The sequence below is a fragment of the Scophthalmus maximus genome, chromosome 6, assembly GCF_022379125.1.
Source record: "Scophthalmus maximus strain ysfricsl-2021 chromosome 6, ASM2237912v1, whole genome shotgun sequence".
Classification (NCBI taxonomy): Eukaryota; Metazoa; Chordata; class Actinopteri; order Pleuronectiformes; family Scophthalmidae; genus Scophthalmus; species Scophthalmus maximus.
Window position 1 is genome coordinate 18,336,881 of NC_061520.1, and position 19,172 is coordinate 18,356,052.

Genomic DNA, 19,172 nt, shown 5'->3' on the forward strand with positions numbered 1-19,172 from the left:
CCGTCCCCCAACATAGGGTCAGTTGTTTGATCCCCGTCTCCTAGTCTGCGTTTCAAAGTGGCCTTGGGGCAAGATAGTGAACCCTGAATTGCCCCCGATGCGTATGAGTGCTTGGGTGATAGAGAGTAGTATATAGAGGTGCTGTATGCATTTGGTGCCCGAATGGGTGAACGTGATTCATAGTCGGAAGAGCTGTGGGTGGTTGTTAAGATGAGAAAAAGCACTATAAAATGTATTTAACACGTTTCCAGCAGGGTTTTTTTTTTATCAGCAAAAGACCTGTAAAACTTTAAAAGAGGATTGAGTTCTCCTGCGGCGGCCGCAGGTTCGGTTACAACCCAGTCCTTCGCTGCGTGTCCACTTAGAAGTGGGTAGGTCAGTGTTCTGTTTAGAACTTTGCTGCCCCCAAGTTGACATTACACATATTTTAGCTTTGAAAAGTCAAAGAAAAACAAAAAGTGGCCGGCAATGTCCTATGGTCCAAATGCTATTCCAGCCAACCAAGGCTGAAATATCATAAAAGAAACAATTCAGCCGTGACTTTAAAACCCCGTTCTGGCTTTAACGTCGTGGCTGATTGGTGCAGGTACTAACGAACGCTCTCACATACACATCCATGTAAAGTGAGAGTCCACAAACGTTCAATTTATCATCATTGTTACAAGTCAGATGCTGGCAGCGGCTCTAGTATCTGACTAAGACCCGTATTGGCCCAGGAGAGAGAGATAAGCTGTTTGTTTCTGCTGTCAATGCTGCCAATTTGGTTTCCCATCACTTCAAATTCAAATCAACAGCAGCGCAGAGGGGATCTGTGAGAGAGGGAGAGGATATGAGAGAGAGAGAGAGAGAAGGGCAAGGGAGCAAAAAAGAAAGGGGGAGGAGAACAGCGGAAGAGGAAAGGCAAAACAGCGAGGGATGCTCGGTAAGACAGGAGAGAGGGAGAGAAAGTAGATAAGATCACCTAGCTTCTGTGAACACCATCCCCCTGTGTCCTACACTCGCTTCTTATCTCAACTGCTGCAGACACCCTAAAGGGACACACACCCACCGTGAGCGAGAGAGGGAGAGGGGAAACGGAAAGAGGAGAGAGGGACAGGGAGAGGGAAAGAGGTATATGGGGAAGCAAAACAGAGGAGATGAAAGAAAGCAGCAAGGGAATGGTGGAGACTATGAATACTTACTGGTTGGGCGGGGGGGAGAAGAAAGACACAAGCTTCGGTGGCGAAACCCACGACTGTCACCGTGCCTCATTTAGACGACAGCTGCGTTAGGACACAAAGGAGCATTGACCTTGTTAACTATGAGAAATCTTGACTTGATCTGTCCTTAATGTAGTTTTCCAACAAGTTGACCATGGCCCCTCAAACTACAGCCAGCGCAAAGCGGCGCCAAATGTCTCTGCTGGTTTGAGAGTCTGCGCAGTAGTGATGCTTGTGTGCAGCCGCAGTATGGAGGTCTCGCCGATACACAACTCATTCTCCTGTTCAACCCCCATGTTGTTTAAATAGTGGGCGGGGACATTTGTAGGAGTACACCAACCAGCCACTACACTAAAACCAGTTCAAACTGGTCACTGTTTTTTAATGTTGTGGATGATCAGTTTATATAGTAAACATATGAAATATGACACAGAAATTGTGATTTGATAAAACCATATTCACAGATTCGATATCTTCAGATTGATGATTTGATATTTTCACTGATAACAAACTGGATTAAGGGATATCTTTAGTATATTAATTGTCACAATAATATGAACTGTTAGTTTATACTTACTCATACTTACAAAGTATTTTTGTATGCATTTTTGCCTTAACTAAAAGCATATGCAGTACGACGCTGACATGAAATGAGGAAGGAGTAAGATGGGGAATAACATGTAACAAAGGCCCCAAGCTGAACAGCATGGTCAGCGTTTTTAAACCTGGAGGTCAACGGGATGCCCCCAGCTGTAAAAGGCTAACCTCATGTCCTGCAACTGAGAAAATTAGATAGTAAATGAGCAGTTAAATCATAATGGGTAAAGAATAACGGCTGGACGGTTGAAAAGTACAACTTCTGCCACTCCAAATGGTAAAAGAAAAGAAAGATGGTGCTACAAGCAAGGATGGATGCTGTAGAAAAGCACATGCAATATGTGAGTGACCATTGTACGTTCAATATCAGCGTTTTGCAATTTGTTAAATATCATGACTAAGCAATGTTTTCCAATTTTAATCTTGGATCCCTGGATACACTGGATGTGGTGGGTGCCTACGCTCCAAACTGTGTGATTGAGTGTCAGGTGAGGGAATCAGAGGCTCGCGTGTGTTTCCTGTGGGACGGCGCCGGCATGTAGCATTAACGCGACAGGCCCATCGAGGACGAGGAGGTAGCCAAGCTGTCAGCGGGCAGCTCCCACTCCGCTTAATGAGAGAGAGGCCCGTTAATTAAAAACACCAACAGGCGGAGCTCCCCAGCGTCCCGCCATCAGGACGACCCAGGGTTAAAGACATGGAGCCAAGAGGACGCGATGCATGCTGCTTCTACATACATACGTACATTGGCGCTGCCCTCAACAACAAATAGCCCCCAGTATGCAGAGAGAACAAAGAGAAGCACAACCGGGAGGAGCTGTAGGAAGGGGGGTGCTTTTTTATAAACTGCAGTGTTTGTATTTTGGGGGAAGGGGTCTATGATAATCATCTAATGTTCAGTCCTTGATGTTCTCAGAACAAAAATGTGGTTCGTTTGTCTCCTGGTGCTCGTGTTGGTTGCATGGCAGCAGGGAGCAGTCTATTAATGTCTTCATGTAGAACTCTGTAATTCACGACATGTGATGTTTATGTCTACCCATTTGATCAGTGACACAAACTCTTTTTTTTCAAACGCGTCACTTCTGCTAATACTGTTGTCATTGTGCAAACACAGACACCAAATCGTCCCTTGTACATGTGACCTTTTTTTTCTTCTTCCAATCAATTTATTTGAACTGAATTCAAATTAATACTTCTTTCATTTACAGTCCGTCTGCAGTCTACAGTCTGCACCAGAGCGTACGGGCAAAACACCTGCATATTTAGCACGAGGAAAATTTGCCTGCGACTGGTTCACGTCACCGCAGCCTATTGTGCAATTGTATCTCTAAGTGTTTTATTAAACTGTCAAACGCATGAATCATTAGCCTTGATCTGCAGATTGACAGTTTGTCAGCTCTCTGACAGTGGCGCGGGCCTCACTGTCAACAGGGGGTGGCGAGGGAACGGCTTACATGTTCCCTACGGCTTCTTCTTCTTCTTCCGCGCCTCCTGCGTCTCCATCTTCCTTCCACCCACACATGTCAGCCCAGGTGCTAACAAAACTGAGGATTGTGGGTAGTCTTGGAACATATGGAGCAGAGACACGGAGAAATGAAGGGTGGAGGGAGGGGAGGGGAGGGCGAGCTCAGAGAGAGAGAAGCTGTCAGGGAAACGTCGATCCCTGTCACAGCAGCCAGAGGAGTGGGATGGACAAATGGATAACTACTCTTTCAGACTGCCAGGGAGGAATCGCTTTCAGATTCGTTGTGCCACAATGTCTTGGTCTAACTTTCATTTCTCTTGCCGCGTGCGCCTGGGTCGTGTTTATGTACACAGGAATATTCCGTTTATTCCGTTGCTGGAATCCTGTTCGTTGTGCACAAAACAGTCATGGGCGCACACACACTCACAAACACAAGCAAATTCCCAGTGTGACCATGTAGACAGTTTCGGAGCTGTGGCTGCAGGCATACTCTGTGCGTGCGTGCGTGTGTGTGCGTGTAATGTTTTCTGTGTTGTTTTCCGCTGATGATTGGTGCAGCCCCCTCCCATGGCTCTCTCTACTTCTCTGTCCCCAGTTCACATCGCATACTTATCTCTCCCTCTCGCTGTATTTTTCAGGCTGTGCCTTCCTCACCTACTGTGCCAGAGAGTCGGCCCTGAAAGCCCAGAATGCATTGCACGAGCAGAAGACCCTGCCAGGGGTAAGTCTTGCACGAGGAACGGCATGGCGACCCACAAGCAAAATATTTACACAAACAAATCTTGGAGTCACTCAGGCAAACACAGACACACACACACACACACACACACACAGAAGCAGATTTCATTGTTAACATACAGTATAATGCTTTATATTTATTTCAAATCAAAGGGGACCCACCGTCTTCACTGTGCCTGTCACTTACTGTTTATCACTGGCTGTACACCAGAGATGAGCGCAGCCCTTCGTTCTCTTAAATATCCTTCCTCTTCCATCCCCCCCACCCCCACAACTACCCCCCATTTCTCTGCCCCCTCCCCATCCCCACTCTCTTCACTTTGACAGTCACACACACACACACACACACACACACACACAAACCCATAGGGAGAAACCACACACAGCGTCACATCATAGGCATACTATTTATAGTCCTTCCTCCAGTGTGTGTGTGTGTGTGTGTGTGTGTGTGTGTGTGTGTGTGTGTGTGTGTGTGTGTGTGTGTGTGTGTGTGTGTGTGTGTGTGTGTGTGTGTGTGTGTGTGTGTGTGTGTGTGTGTGTGTGTGTGTGTGTGTGTGTGTGTGTGTGTGTGTGTGTGTGTGTGTGTGTGTGTGTGTCCATCCACGAGAGATAGACAGAGAGAGGAATGAAAAGCGGGTGGGCGGATGGATGTAGGCTATTTGTACATTTATGTGCATGCTCTGTATTATGCCCCTGACGGGCAAAACAACATGAGGGTGCATCGTGAATGTACATCACGACGACACGTCGTCTTCACAGCAGATGCTGCGGATGTTGCCACTCACATGTACGATGCGGCTGGATGCAGCGCGTGTCTCGTTCTAATGCTCAGCTCCTATTCATGCATGCTGGGAGTTGTGACATTGTCATAGAGAGAAGACATTTGACTGTTCGCTTTCGTGTGTGTGTGTGTGTGTGTGTGTGTGTGTGTGTGAGTGTGTGTGTGTGTAAGGGATTATATGCATCGTGAGCATTTTCTGTAGTGTACATAGTACATACACAAAATGTAATGATTGCATATTTGTGTGCGCACGTGTGTCTTTGCAAAGTGTATCACTTAGTATATTCTTAAGTGTGCATGCACCTGAACGCACATGCGTCCATGATTGTGTACGAGCGTGCACGCTCCCTCCAGCGCGCGTGTGTGTGCGCGTGCGTGTGAGGAAGTTTTGATGCGTCTCTGTCAGGCCTGGCTCAGTTTGCTCTGTTCGTTTTTTAATGACGCCTCCAGGGAAGCTGACAGTCGCCGTGTTGAGCGCGCAGCCTTTGATGTGAGTGATTATGACATCACAGACGTGCAGCCGAGAAGAGCGGAGGAGTGGGGATCCGTGCTTTCCTTTTCTTTCTTTTTTTCACTTCCCAGTGGCATGTTATTCAGAAAGAAAGAGGGAGGAAGGGGAGGGAGAGACAGAGACACATGCACACACACACACAGAGATAGAGAGAGAGAGTGAGGAGAGATTAAATATTTGGCCAAAACCGGAATGCGAATTCTGTGTTCACACAAAATGTGCTGCCGATTGATGTTTTTTCCTTTGTTGCCATTGTTTGACACAGACCAGAATATATGGCCACGAAAACCACCTTTATTTTTTTTAAAGATCCTGTCTTTACATCTTCAAGGGACAGAGACCGTCTTTGGCGTCACACGCCACTCACTGATGCATCAACAGCCAATAAATTCAATCCGTCACTTGCGATCAACATTGTTTGAGAAGGAAATGCTAATCAGCAATGCCTTGGCCTGTGGAGGACGGACTCAGGCTTGTGTTTGATCGATGGTGAGCGTTAAGTAAACAAAAGTAATGCCACAGGACAGACCTAGATGCTCAACAAACCCTGAAGCAGTACATCGAGAGAGGCAGTCCCGGAGACTGTCTTCTGTTGCGGGTGGAGGTAAAGCCAGCAAAACAGAATAAATGAGTTCATTAGAAACCGAGCGAGGACTTGGCCCTGGGAAAGGCAGTGGAACGTTTTATAGCACACAACTACACTCTCTTTTCCTCTGCTTTTTTTCCCCACCATACCTTATTCTCTCCCTCTTTCTATTCTCTATCAATCCCCCACTTACAGGCCAACACAGCCGAAACCTCGCGAATGAAATCCCTTTTTTTTCCCCACCCTTAAAGCCTCTTTCCCCTTCACTTCACGTCCTGATGCGCTTTTTATCGTCAAAGTTGCTCCCCAACCCCTTACATTTAAAAAGTTTTCTGCCATCTTTTTTTTCCTTCCGCTGCCAGGTGAGCCGAGAGGAGAGGGGATTTGGCTTCCTAGTGGAAATGCCCTGTAAGCATGGCTGTAGGCTGTTGGTGTAGCTCAGACAAAGTACTAAGGGCTGTGTGTGTCTGTGTGTGTGTGTGTGTGTGTGTGTGTGTGTGTGTGTGTGTGTGTGTGTGTGTGTGTGTGTGTGTGTGTGTGTGTGTGTGTGTGTGTGTGTGTGTGTGTGTGTGTGTGTGTGTGTGTGTGTGTGTGTGTGTGTGTGTGTGTGTGTGTGTGTGTGTGTGTGTGTGTGTGTGTGTGTGTAACTGAGTGAGTGCAGTGTCAGGAGAGACTTTGGGTAAACAAGCGACAAGCAAAAATACTGGTGTTAAAGTGACACTGACATTGAACTGCACCTGATAGATGACAAATAGTTTTTCCGTCCCTCATTCCATTATAGTGGCAGAAACTACATGTCCACAGGATTATGCTGATAGAAAATAAATATCTGCAAGCGTAATTAAATCGACTGGACTGGCACTGAAGCCCACAACGAGAACATTTCAGAGATACATTTGAATGACAAATCAAATTCAAAACAGCAGAGCACTCCAGCCGGAACGATGGACGGATGAACGAGCAGACCTTGTCGGCACAGGTCCCGGGCCCCGAGGGTTTATTGGGCCCGTTAGGCAATAGCCACTGTTATTGACATTTGTGAGTGAAAAGGACAAAAGGCTCAATAAAATGGATGAATGTCTCGATTGTATCTTTCAGTTCCTGATCGCAATCATATATTTTATATACGAAATTCACTTCAACTAGATGTCAAACTGGCACCAGCATGTGGGACCAAAATAAAAGCTTCACCGGCCACACTTTTGGACCACAACTCCCCCTCCCTTCACGTTCGCGGCAAACTCGTTATCGGTGTTGCGGAGCCCAGTGAAGGCGGCCCCCTCTGTGTACAAAGAGAGCCAACCCAAAAAATCAATCCAGATCCCTTCCGTGCAGACGGGTAACAAAAAAAAAAAATACATCTGCTGCATCTCATTCGCAAAGTCATGCCCCTGCCAGTGTCAGAGCCTCCGTATGAGATGCTTCGGTTGGTAAAAACTTATTTCTGCACTGAGAGTGTGCTCCACCGAGTGCAGCACACACTCAGTGGGCCTGCGTGACTGTGTCAAAATGAGGTGTAGCCACAGTGTTTCTAGGTTAGCAGCACCTTGGTGGGCAGGTGATTTTATTCATTCATTCATTCATTTATTTAGGGGGTGTAGTTTTAAAACCAACTGGAGCACTTGTGGAGTTGTAGGAAACCTACAAAATAGCAGAAGAGCTACAAGAAAGAACAAACACGTGACACGATTGTGCCTCCGGAAATGAAAAGGAAACACAAGCGTGAGCGTAGTAAATCAAATATCTATCTAAATAAAGATATCAAAAGTGAAAAAGATTGTGTGTTAGAAATACACAGTTATCAGGCAGATAAGTGGAATTTCTTTTTGGGGGGGGGGGAGCGATGGTACGTGAGGTAGGCTAAAAATGGGGCGCGTCCCAAACGTCAGGCCCCTGGCTGCTGTATTTGTGATCCTGAGCTCCAGTTTCAGACTCGTAGTACAGCAAGAGGCATTAAAAAGCCTCTATTGATTCTGGCAAAAATCCCCACATGTGGGAGGATGTGTTATTTTGTGTGCACACGTGTGTGTGTATGTGTGTGTGTGTGTGTGTGTGTGTGTGTGTGTGTACGTGGGTCACAGGGTGGAGTTGCAGAGCTCGAGCTAGTGCAGGGTGCAAATACCCACCAGCAAATCCTCCCGCACACATAATTTCCCCTGCAAAAAAATAGAAAATAAGAAAACAGATCTGGCATTCACTCAAACACACTGTCAGATATACAGTATGGGCCTCGCTACTACCATATACCCCCCACACAGTGCACAAAAGGACATGCACTCTTGAATACTTAGCTCTATGATTCAAGTTAAAAAAAAAATGTATATAAATACACACAAGGTACAAAACATACCGCTGATGCTCCCAACACATGCACTCAACACTCCCAACCCGTCTCTTGTAGCAGCAATACTACACTCCTCGTGAACACTTCCATTCAACTACCTGATACTCTGATACTCACAGAAAGAGAGAGAGAGAGAGAGATGGGGAGAAAAAGGGAGAAAGTAAAAAGGAGAAGGAGAGAGCGAGAGAGAGAAATACGGCGTCAATTGACCCGCACTGTAATAGTGAGCCAGATGAGAAAATATAGAACAATGTGAATCAATGCGTCATTTCAGAGCGCTTTCACACACACATGCACACAAACACACGCGCAGATAATAGAGCACATATACGCTCTGAGTTTTCAGCCCTGGGGCAAACAAACACCAGACAAGACGGGAAAGCAAACGAATAGCAGGGGAGAGGAAAGAGGAAGGGGCTGGTGGCAGGTTGGAGAGAGTGGGTGGATTGAGGGAGTGGGAGGAGCAGTATCGTCGGGGTGCCTCCACACTGACTGATTTGCGTCTGTTTCCTTTCTTTCACCCCACCCCCTCCCCAGTGGAGACAATGCCAGGGCAAGAAATCCATGTCATCGATTGGCTCCTGTGACCCAGTTTCATGGCAGCTTTTTCTCAATAAGTTGCCCTCATCGGTCGATAGCTGCCCAGCTCCCCAGGTGAAGTGGGTGCACAGGTGTTTGGTGGGGGAGTTTTGGCGGTTCCCAGTTACCATTTGTTTCCTCTAAGCGTGCACACGTGCACTAGTTCACTCCTTCTTGTAGATCCAGATTAGCGGTGCAGTGTGCAGCAGGCATAGCTGCACGTTCACATGAATAATGCTGCAGGCCCTGGAGCTAAAACATCCCCTTCCTCTCCCCACGCCATCACCCCTTCGACTATCCTAATCACCCTTATTGGAGAAAGACATGTGTGCCACATAACATGGCATTGACAGAATGCCTGGGTGATACAGAAAGCAAGTATCAATACGCATGTACGCCTCACAAACACACAGAGATTCGTGTAGACTCATTTAGCAGCTTATTTCAATCTTGCACGCCTAACCGCAGAAAGAAAGACTAGCGGGCAGGGAGAGTAGTCAGTGCAACAAATGAATAAACAGTATCCAGTGTCCAAACCGGAGCAAAGCTTTTAAGTGAGGCAGTATGCTGCGTGAATCTGGCACTTCGTAAGCCTGCAATAAAAATTCAAATGAGTCTCCACAACAGACAGTAGAAAGCCAGCAAGAGTTTCTGAAAGTAGTGTTTGTAATAAATTCAGAGTTAAACACAGATTGCGCTCAGTTCAAATCAGGGGACCTCTTAATGCTGCAGCACGCAATTATATTTCAAACTGGTGATGAGAATTATCGCTCTTCTCAAGGGAGTCAGAACTTGTGGCTGTTTCTTTCCCAATGCGGCTCACATTTTTTTCCCCTTCCTGCCTGGACTGCGACAGCAGAACCAGCCCTATGAATGAAAATGTCTGTCCCTGATTGAGTGACGAAGTTCCCCCAAGTGATAGTTTCCCTATTGGCCATTTCTCGTTCAAAATGAATCGGCACAAACGGTGCATTCCCAAGGTATTGCATGCTGAACATTGACCATTGAAATATTGAAATTCGCACACCCACGCACAGTCCAGACATTTACCTAGTCTTGCTTTAGAGGGAACAGGGGTTACTAGGTTTATCTACGAAGCAATACCTAGTGGAAGAGCTTTCGCCGGGGGAGACTTAGTTCCTCATACCAAAGAGCCATTGAAAAGAAATGCGTCATTTGCGTCACTATGTTAGACAAAGGTCTGATTCCAAATTTGTAAAAACAGCTTTGGAAAAGCCTTTTTCTTTTTTTTAAACAATGACATGAGGACTATTCATGCACTAAGCCAGGTGAAAGTGGTTTTGGTCACCGGTTTGGTGACTGAATGGCTGAATGGGAGCAAATCCCTGCAGCCGGGTTCCAAAATCTTGTGGAATTTCTTCCCAGAGGAGGATTGGATCATGGCAGCAGATTAACGTCCAGGGTTCTTGGTTGGATTGATTGATTCATTGATTGATTAATCCCTTGCGCCACGGTGTCCAAGCCCTATGGGCTTAAGCTATCAGTAACCGAAGTGCTCCTTGGATAGCTGAATAGCATCAACCCCATACACAAGGTTTGACCTTCTCTCTCGAGCTCTCTTCCGTTCTTGTTGCAACTAATTCCAAAACCGTTTGCATGAACAAAACCAGTGCAACACTACATTTAACTTTGACGACAGACTTTCTATGTCAAACTATTGACTTAATATTTCAGACATAGTGCCCAGAACTTTACAAGACATTGGACAGCAACAACAAAGAAGATGTTCAGTAATGTCACGTGGGTGTATTGTTTGTTAGTTCACACACTTTGGGGCATATACACTGAGGAATGATTGGTGCCTTCATGATTACAAAGATTATCACAGGCCTACACATCATCTTTTGTTATATATAAAGTCTGAATGTTCCTATTATAATTGGGCTCTTGGCTTGATGTTACAACCTGCCATTGCCAAGTGGAGTTTGAGCAGATTGTACGAATGTGAAAGATTCATCTGTCTGGAGGCAGCAGTTCTCTTTAGTCCCGTAATCCGGCTCATTTCAGAAGTGGTGCACGCTACCCGCTGGGTCAATAGATTGATGATCCAAATGTGAAATTACACACCTTTGTACTGCAGAGCAGTGTCACCGCAGTAACCCACCTTTTGAAGTTAATTTCTTTCCTTTTTTCGACGAGCTTTGGCCAGGACTCCCCAGCGCAACTGTTCATAAATAATAATTTAGCAAAATGACCCATTATCATTCTCGTGGGACATGTGTTTAGTCAAGTCGTGATGTATTAAGGGGTTATAACTTCACCAAAACACAAACTATGTACCCTTTTGAATGAATTGTTACTGACAGAACAGAGTCCTTGGCCCAAAAAGTGAGATATGCTCTCTGCAAGAATGGATTGAGCTGTCTGGGCAATTCAAAACACCTCTGTTAAGTGCCATTATTGGGTGATCCAAGCGTTTGTGTATTCACTCTAAAAGCATGTGCCCACTTCAGAAATTTCAGAGGTGCCACAGTTCTTTTCAGCATGTAATACTGGTTCTAGTTATTGTCATTGTCTGAAATCCAATTTTCCTTCCCTTGAGTTTGTATTGATCCACAAAAGCATAGCCTTGCAATGCACCAATGAGTCGTCATCCTCAGTGGCCCACTTCACTGAGCATGTACAAGTGTTAATGTGGCTAGTGGCACTTTGGGACTTGACAGAAACATATCTCTGATGCCCATATTATTATGAGTTTGAGAAATCATGCATCTGGGGTTGTTCCATATCCCAAAAGCCCTTCAACTTCTTTGCTGGAATAAAGATGGCAGTGACATTAGCAGCTCTCACATATGCACTGCAACACTGAACTTATCTAGACATCACCTGCAGGAGCTGTGTGTGACAATGCAAATGTCCAAATCAATTGGAAAGGATAATGAATGGATTTTACCCGGCCAGCTCCCGATTAAAAAGTCTGGCGCAACGTCCGACTGATGTGTGAGTAGATTGTCCGGGGGATTCACAGCGAGCGAGTTAGTGCGCTGATGACATTTCTATCATTTCCGCGGAGCGCTCTACACACCGCCCCTCGCCGAAACCATTTCCAGTAGATGAGAACACGTCTGACACAGGCAATCTCCGGTTGTGTGCTGCTACACGTATGAAAGGGCAACTCAAGACAATGGCCTGACCTGTTTCCCCTGACAATGTTACGAGAAAATGGCTTTTGACTGTCACTGGGGAAAGGACAAGAGGCATGGGCCGCTGCAGCTGGAGCTCTTTCTCAAAAGAGAAAAAAAGAAAAAAAGCTTTAATGGCATCCTTACCAGTGTGCTTCTGGCTTCAGCCCTGGTCATGCGAATACTTCACAGATTTAAGCATCTCCATAAGCTGGTTGTGATAGTCAGTCTGTCATTGTCATAGTTTTACCTCCCGCTGCTGCTGCTGTATTGAGTCTGCCTGACTCCAGCTGCTTTGAAATATCCTGCCAGTGCGTTTCCTTTTACTCTCCTTCTGCATAGCTGTATGTCACACTGCTATATTGCCTTGTCTTTTTCATGCCCTGAAGCCCCCACATACATACAGTACAGTATGTCTTTCCACAACAGTAAGTGCAGAGTTGTCTGATCGTTTTACTGTAGCCTGTTCAGTTAATTTACCGTGCACATTAAATGTCGAGGAACAGAGAACAGATAACTGAAAACAATAAAATGCAATAAATCAGTCACACCTATAACATAATTTATATATTAGAGCGGTGTTTTATTGATCGTTGGAGAATATTATGGTCCATACTGTACACCTTTTCTTTCTGTCATGCATTAGTGCAGCTTGACTTCTCTGCTGCTCTACTCCCATGTCTCTCCCTCAGTTGTCAGTTCGGTTCGGGGCCGAGGCTTTGAAACACCAGAGAACATTTTCATTCAGATTTCAGTTTTTTTTTCCCCCTCAGGCTACTGTATCTTTCTTTATTCCTCTCAAGATCTTTCTATTAATCAAAGTTTTCCACTTTTTCAAATGAAGCTTTCAATTCGGACAAACTGCCAGTGTGAAATTGGCTCACTGAGAGACCTTTTTTCACATCCGTAACACAAATGATTCTATCGTCAATTGCTTTGTAGAAGCAATGAACATTTCTCAGAAAACGGTTTCATCGAAATTTGGAATAAAACAGTTCAACTGTGTCAAAATGGATGTTGCAGTTTGAAGTTGATTTCCGCAATGCTGCTCGATTGGTAGCAGTTAAAATGTAGTATTTTAAAATGCTACTATGCTGTTATGCTATATAACAAATAAATGATTTCACAATGACTGCAGAGGGGGGGAAAAAATCACAAGCCCAGTTTGAGCAAGGGCTTTTATAATGAGAACAACGGCAAGAAAAATTATCGTGTCAGTTCAAAGCAAAGGGCAATTATCATGCAATGCTTGCATTGCTGTTTTCTCTGTCTTCTTTCATCATAACTCTGATGGCAGAAACTATTCGAGGAATGTATACTGTAAGTGATTACAGAACAGCTAACAGGGTAGAACAGACGGAATATATAGGGAATGATTAAAAGACAGTGAAACGATGCAGGTTAGAGGTAGAAACTGTAGCCATTGCTATCGTTTGCTGGCATGAACCTTTTTTGAAACTAGGACCCAGCGGTGAGTCTGGCTGCAATATTAATGTTGTTTTTCTGCTTCTCAAAGTCCCTTTAAAGCACAAACTAATTTCAGATTTCTTCTTTCTTTACAAAGTGGTTTTACTCCTCTGTAAATACAATTCTCATGCTCAATAGTAATGTGCCAAGAAAAAACAGAAAATCCATTTTATTTTGTGACCTTCAGCGCCTCACCTTCACTGTAGCCTTTGGAATAAATAACACAGAGATTTCAATCTCTTCATTTGGCCCGTATTATCTGATATGTTCGACAGAGCGGGAAGTGGCCCTTCGCAAATCTTGTTCCAGACCCGGCAATAGCAGCTGGCGAGCTGGTGGCCGTGGGATGTGATAATGACACAACGCACCAACTTGGGCTGGATAGCACCGCGACGCAGGCAGCTTTTAATAATTGATGGCAGCCGAGGCCCCGGATTGGCCAGTAATTGCATTACAGGTCACTTCTCAATAGCAATTTGTGAAAGTTGTGGTGATGTGTGCTGGGTGGCGATCAATAGGCACTGTCCAGAGATGTAGTGCCCCCCACCGCCCACCCCCTTTCTCTTTCTCCCTCTCTCTGTCATGCTTGCTATCTTTCCGTTTGTATGGAAGCAAGAGGTCTGCAGTTTTTATTTCAATGTCCTGTGCAACAGCAACAATGTGGAGAGGTTTTCCTTAAAAATCTAATTAAAACACTGCGTTCAATTTATAATACTATGATCAACCACTACTCACATGAACACTTTGAATATTCTCTATTTTACATTAAAAGTATCCAAAAATATCTATAATATCACTTAGATGTAATTCTTATCCTTCACTACCTTAAAAATCTCCAATCATTATTGAGCTTGATGACTTCTTCATGTTAATTATTTAATTATTTATGTATTCATTGCTTGGTAGGGGTGGTTACTTTCCCCTTGCACATTAGTAGTAGCATGTGTAGTTTCAGTAGCATTTCAGTCGACACACAAATTGCAGTAGTGGTTTCCTAGAGTACTTCAATGAAATGAGTTTGCCACAGATTTAGTTTTGTTTTTTTTTGAAGTATGAAAATCAATGCTGCTCAACCCAAGACACCATGTTTTGCATTTATTGCATCTTTCTCATGCAATTGCTCACAGTGCAACTCGACCGCCAACAGCTTGGTCGGAGACTCGGGTGTGTTAGGCTACTAGATGCTGACATAGCTTCAAGCCAAAAGCCCGCAGCAAAGACGAGGAGCGGGCTCCACGCACGTTTAACTCTCCAACACTTGTAGTCTTTAGCCCCCAACAGACTCTGACCCGCGTGACGAAACTTCAGGCAAAATATCAGACCTTGCTCATCTTCCTCTAGAGCCTAAAAAGACTTTATACATTTATTTTTAAAGACGCAGCATCACTCCCCAAGCCTGGTGGACAGAATTGATCGTGTGAAATAGCTGGAGTTTCCCTTTAATGTTTTTCATGTTGATTGCAGAAAGACGTCCTTTTGCAAGTTGACTTACAACAGCCTGTAAAACTGTGTCAACCTCACTCATCACTGTTGCCATCACTGTTGCCGTTCGGATTAAATTTAGATTCTGACTCTGGCTGTTTATCCAGTTGGTGAAAACTGCCGCTAATGAACCCAACACAAGACCCGAATTAAATCCATCAGAAATCCTTTAAGAAGCTTTATGAAGTCTGACTCAACTTTTTGGGAGAAGTGCAATACTAAATCGATGGCGTGCCCGCGGCACACATGGCTGGCACACATCGGGTTCAGAAGGTTAAAGAAGAGTTAAAATCTGCAGGAGTGCTTCTCTTTCCACAGGAGAACAGACTCTGAGCCCTGTGCCCCCTCTGGCTCCGCGGCTGCACTCATTCTCATGGAAGTTATTTACTGTTCTAGCCACAAACTCTCCCCTGACAGACTCGCATACAAACACACACACACACACACACACACACACACACACACACACACACACGCACGCACAGACACACTCTACTACTTTGCTTTGGTTTCTCTTTTTCCATGCTCCTGTCGGTGATATCTCACCCTCTTTGACATTTAAACTCACTGTCATCTTTTTGCATCCGGTGTTCATTCTTTTTGCCTCTCTTTCTCTTTCGGTCCCGCTCGCTTCCCTCCCATCCCGCTCCCTCTGCTGTGGTGTGGGGAGGCGTGGAGGAGAGGAGAGTGGAGGAGACAGGAGATTTTGCATGCTCTAAATACAGCCTCTACGTGTGTGGGGTGCTGTCATCAAAGGAGGGAAGGGACAGGGGATGGTTCCGTTCTTTTGTACACGTGTGTGCGTGTGTGTGTGTGTGTGTGTGTCTATGTGTGTGTTTGTGTGTGTGTGTGTCTGTGTGTGTGTCTGTGTGTGTGTTTGCCTATGTGACAGAGTGCGCATTAATCCTAGCAAACATCAAAGATGCTCCCTCATCCATCTCTGTGTCTGTCCTCTCCTTCTCTTTCTCCCTCCCTCTGTCACTCCCTCTAATCCTCCTTTAACATCAATTTGTCCGCATTGCCTGTTTTTTTTCTTCCTCTCTCTCTCTTTTGTTTTGTTTTTTTTCGTCGCCATACCCTGCCTTTGCTTGCCTGTCTGTTTTGGTGCGTCTCAGCTCTCGCGCACGTGCCCGGTGGAGTGTGACAGCATTGAGAAGTCACCAAAGAGGTAAATGATGATAGGTCATCCATCATGCTTTATGGACCCTGTATGGTGCTGCCGTGGAGAGTGGCTGCACCGTGCAGTAACTCAGAACACTCTGTCCCTCCATATAAGCAGGCAGGGGCTCTCTGCTGCTCGCCTCGCCTCTGCTGGGCGAGTGTGTGTGTGTGTGTGTGTGTGTGTGTGTGTGTGTGTGTGTGTGTGTGTGTGTGTGTGTGTGTGTGTGTGTGTGTGTGTGTGTGTGTGTGTGTGTGTGTGTGTGTGTGTGTGTGTGTGTGTGTGTGTGTGTGTGTGTGTGTGTGTGTGTGTGTGTGTGTGTGTGTGTGTGTGTGTGTGTGTGTGTGTGTGTGTGTGTGTAAACAGGGCGGGTGTGTTTGTCCACACAGCCAGACTGTGTGTAACAGGCCGTCATTATGGCCTGATGTGCCGCTGCTGGAGGCTTCAACTCTTGCATCATCAATTCGTAATATCTGGCCATTCGTCCTCTACAAACTGGCCCTGCAAGGATGTCTTCGTCCGTGAATTTGAACCTGTAACATTGCATTTAATTTGCATTTAAAAACAACATTCCATCTTTTTTCTCAACACACATGTGGCATGTACTCATTTTTTTAAGACAGACTTAAAAATCTGACTGGTTAACAACCATCCAACATTCTTATATTGGAGATTACATACATAAAATCTTCACTCTCTTACAACCTCCCATGCAACCTTTTCCCTTTCTACCCATCTCACTCCTCTCCCATAACCCCCCGTCTCTCCCTCTCTCTGGTGAACGTGTTCACACTTCTTTTTGTCACCTTTCCACCTGGAAGAACAATTGCTCTGACAGAGTTCATTCTGTCTCTCCTTCGCTCTCTATCTCCTTCTCTCGGTGCCCTCCTCCCCCACACTCCCTCTCCTCGCTACCACCGTTTTTAGATCCAGTGGGAATCACATGGTCTGAACCAAATGTGCCACAAACTTGTCAGATGGTGTTTGTTTTCCACCCTTTCCCATACTTCTTTTTTTTTCAGCGTGCACGTGTGTGTGTGTGTGTGTGTGTGTGTGTGTGTTTTAACTACGTCTATGTATCTGACAAGGTACTTTGACATGCGCTGCACTTGCACGTCAACAAAATGAGAATTTGCAGGGTCATTATTGAAATAGGAGTCTGAAGGGGGTGGGGTGGGGTGGGGGATTTAGTCACAAGGTTTGTGCGGTGATAAGGTTTGCATGTTCAGACAGCTTGTCAGCATATATGTGAAGACTATAAGTAAACAGCCTTTCCACGGAGGCTCCCTCACTTTGAATGGAGGAGATTTCGCTGAAACCAAAGATGTTCAAGGGACTGAACAGCTGCGTTCCTGCCAAAAAAAAAGTACAACACAAATCCACAGAGGAACAAACTCTCTACCTAAGAAGACGCAGCACAAAGTCTAGGACCATTTCACTGAGAACATTACATGCCTGCTCCTGCAAATAACTAGTGCTGGATTAATGACAGATTTTAGATGTCACTCAACTTATTTAAGTGTCTTTGAGGCCCAACACCAGGATCCTGATTCCTGTGGATTTGATGGCAGTCAGCAGTGGTGGTTAGCAGTTAGTGAAAGTAAAATTGCCTACAGGGGACAAGGATCTGATATTTTAGACCCTACCCTATTTATCAAACCCGTTTGTTTCAACTCCAATAATCCATTGACTTTGATCACTTGGTATATATTAAATGAATCCAAATCGTGGATGTACAGAGATTGAGCCCTTCCAAAGGTAGTACAGCCGAGGGCTCCTATCAGAGCAGATCAATGGTGGACAGGACAAAAGGGTGAAAAGAAGGAGAGCGGGACAAAAGAAACTAGGCAGTAGAAGGACACTTAGAAGGGTAACTCTGCCTAGGAGCATTGTAACTCACCTCTGGCAATCCCATACTGTAAGTACACCCCTAAAACTCATCCCAAACTTTGGCAAGACGCGGCACCTGCACCAGCATCCTTTATGAATGTCACACCCTGTGAGAGGAAAATGATTACGTTGCAAAGAAGACAGGGGGTTGAGGCAGGAGGAGGTGGGAGAAAGAGAGAGAAGAAAAATCACTCTGATGGATTATGCCCCTCGTGGGACAACCTTGTAACGTTTTTGGACAGGATTCTAACTCACACAGATTCTCTGTTACAGCGAAGATCCTCTTCTTTTCTGCCGTCTCCCTTTGTCATCGCAGACGTGCACTGGCTGTGACAACAGCGCCGGAGCTGATACCTGATGATACCGCTTGCAGGCACTAATTACGACCAGTAATTAAGAGATGTGACGTGGCTCCTACCACGCGTGCTGTCATTGGGTGGGGAAGAGCCTAATAGCCATTGCCAAATAAATGATGGCCAAAGATGCATGGATCCGGGCGTCTTAATGGAGTCATAGTGCTCGGAAGCAAAGAACAAAGACTCCGGGGCCATTGGCGCTTCTTGCGCACAGATGGTGCCGCCTATTGTTGATCGGTGTGTTAAGGGCACCTGTGAAATTAAGCAGACAAATGAGCTCCCCGCCGGCAGCAAAGCAGAACATTGGCATTTTATGAAAGATGGCTAAACTGAGGCATGCATTTACTGCCTTTGATGCTAAAGGGCAGACCCTTTTGCAGCAGTTAGTCAAAGATTTGGGTCTGTAAAGAAAGCAACGATAAGGTTGTAGTAGCAGTGGCGTGTTCTCAGCTGGATGCTGGAGATGTGGTGCATGTGTAGTTTTGTTAGCCCTTAAGCACATCTAGACCTAATTAACAATCATGTTCCACAGCAAGGTTGTCTTTGGCAAGGATCCAGTCCAACCAATAATTAATTTACCTTACAGTAACACATATTCCTGGGCAGTAAAGGACTTCAAAGTTTGACATGGCTCTTGCAGGAGCACTTAGTAGTAGGCTACCAAGTGTATACTTTCTCCTTTAATGGCTGCTGCGAGTGGCTCTCTCTGCACACTAATAATTAAAATGTCTGCTTCTTCACCTCAGTACCTTTTTTAATTCTATTCTCTGAGATTCCTGCTTATCTTTGAATTGATTTGGGGGACACCTTGGGTAGTAGGAAGGCTTTGTGTTTGTGTTACAATTGCATTTCCCAGTGATCCATTTGAAACA

General features: G+C 45.3%; 1 protein-coding gene across 3 annotated transcripts in view; it reads left to right on the top strand.

Moving 5' to 3' along the window:
- Positions 1 to 19,172, top strand: part of celf4 (CUGBP, Elav-like family member 4) — an 86,116-nt gene that overhangs the window by 16,792 nt on the left and 50,152 nt on the right. For all 3 annotated transcript variants that reach the window (XM_035632548.2, XM_035632554.2, XM_035632549.2), the window contains exon 2: positions 3,900 to 3,982. In XM_035632548.2, the coding sequence (XP_035488441.1) occupies positions 3,900 to 3,982 (83 nt within the window). The remainder of the gene's footprint in view (positions 1 to 3,899; positions 3,983 to 19,172) is intronic.